Source organism: Hemisphaericaspora subhashii, assembly GCF_019202705.1.
Source record: "Hemisphaericaspora subhashii strain CBS 10753 chromosome Unknown scaffold296, whole genome shotgun sequence".
Lineage (NCBI taxonomy): Eukaryota > Fungi > Ascomycota > Pichiomycetes > Serinales > Debaryomycetaceae > Hemisphaericaspora > Hemisphaericaspora subhashii.
Window position 1 is genome coordinate 1 of NW_026057291.1, and position 2,127 is coordinate 2,127.

At 31.3% G+C, this 2,127-nt stretch overlaps 1 protein-coding gene across 1 annotated transcript; it reads left to right on the forward strand. All coding sequences in view use genetic code 12, as the record gives it.

Moving 5' to 3' along the window:
- Positions 1 to 1,908: 1,908 nt before the first annotated feature.
- Positions 1,909 to 2,058, forward strand: J8A68_002907 (uncharacterized protein; the record flags this gene model as incomplete). Its single annotated transcript, XM_049406707.1, has 1 exon — positions 1,909 to 2,058. A coding segment is annotated over one exon (150 nt), but the record flags the coding sequence as incomplete, so codon positions are not given.
- Between the last annotated feature and the right edge of the window lie 69 nt (positions 2,059 to 2,127).

Sequence of the window (2,127 nt, forward strand, 5' to 3'; positions counted from 1 at the left end):
CATACATTAATTGGCAAGGAAGGTTATGGTGTTTTTACCTGGATATAGAAGCTTTCTTACGAAGGAATTGCTAAACAGATTGTATGAAAGACAAGAACTTGTCAATACTAAAGTTGTTAGTGACATTCCAGACTCCGATATTGAAGAAGTTTTTATTAGATAGTTAAGGTCGTCTTACTTTTGATTAGTTAAACTGAAAGCATCGTTTGGGAGAAATTTCTATGGTGCTATCAATTTGTCTGGACCATGGCCAACTGGAACCTTAACTATCCAAGTGTTCACCAATGACGTTAAATCATACACCATCATGTTTAGGTGGTGTTGCGACCCACAAAGGTAGAATTCCTGCTGCTACTATTATTCCTGTTACTGCTACTCCTCCAACAGCTAACAATATAAAATTCTATAAGAAGTGAATAAATAAATAGCAATCTAGTGCATTAGATTCTTCATATTGCACTGGCTTAGAAGGTTGAAATGGTATGGATTTTAAGTGGGAGGATACACTAGGCTGCTATTTATTTATTCACTTCTTATAGAGTTTTATAAATTTAATAATTTTAAACAAGAACTTCTCTTTAGTAAAATTTCATGACTCTGGTTACGGTATGGCTCCCCAACTCTTGGCGACTTCAGGCCGTATTCTTTGGTAGGCGCTTCATTATATAAATTCCTCTTAGATTGAAAGTGGAACCGAATTAAAGATGTGTAATTTGCGTCCAAATTATAATCATCATATTAAAAGTCGAGACCAGAAACACTCCAAATAAGTTGAGAAGAGAGAAAAATACAGTTTACTTTTGTAATAATGTTCTCTTAATGTATCCGTTACCTTCCTTAACCATCTAAGGCTATAAATAGTTAGTTTTGTTGAAATAACAGTAATCCAATGGCTTAGCTACAAGGAAGTCGGGTAACACTCTCCAAAGAGAATAAACGTCAACAAACAAATTCAACGAAGAAAGCTGGACAACATGCATAAACTGATATATATATATAGTAATGATAATAATGAATGCAACCAATTTCTAAGATTTATAATATTATTCCAGACATATCATGTAGATTAATTATCCTCTGTAATTAATTGTCACAGTTTCTAAAAAATCATTGCGCTACCAAGCGACCAAAAAATATCTCAAGCCAATTCATGAATAATGAAATATGAATTGCTCATTGACCTATAGTATTTTAGGTATTTCTTATTAGAAACTCTCTACATCCAGTCATTCTCGTGTCCCTACCCTTCCCCCATTTAAGGGATTTTAGACGTAGGGTTGAAGAAGCAAGTTAGAGTTTGCATTACAGTTCTGAGTCATGTGTAGGCAAAATCTGATTGATAAAATATTCTTTGTGTTGAAATAAAATAATCCAATGTCTTTATTTATGAAAACAATATTATTATTAAAACAAATATTACTGAAACAAGAAATTTATAAAAACGGAAAACTATTAAAACAAACAATTCGAAGAATAAGTAAAGCACAAGATTTACTTATTCGGGTGTGTATACTTGATTGGGGAAATTTCATATTTACCCATTCAAGTAAAAGTACCAATAGGGCCTTTAAACCTTATTGTGTTTTCGTCTAGCTAGTCTAGTCAACGGTGTTAATAAGTAAACAATTACTTATTTTAAAATATTTATAAAACGGAAAAGTACTTACTAACCTAAACTAGAAATAACAACAATAAAATACAATTTACCAAATATAGTAAATTGAAATATTAATTATAAAGAAATACATACTTAAGAATGAAAAGAATTGAAAAGGAATCTAAGAATTAAGATGACTGAAAGAATATAAATAAATCTAGAAATCTCTATTAACTTGAAAATGTTTATAGCTTATATAGTATCGAAAATTCAATAAACTCAACTACTTATTACTTTAACATTATTTCATTATGGCTCGTAAAACTACTTCAGATCAAACCACAGCTTCAACTGAAAGTGCTACTCCAATTCAAACCATTGATAATTCTGAATTACAACGTCAACGTGAATATGAAAATCTGCTTGTTACTGCAGTTGGTCGTCTCGAATCTCATCTATTTGTTGGAATAAATAAGTTATATCTGGCGCTACCAACCCTTCATTTAAAATCTTTCAGATCGTGTGTCGCC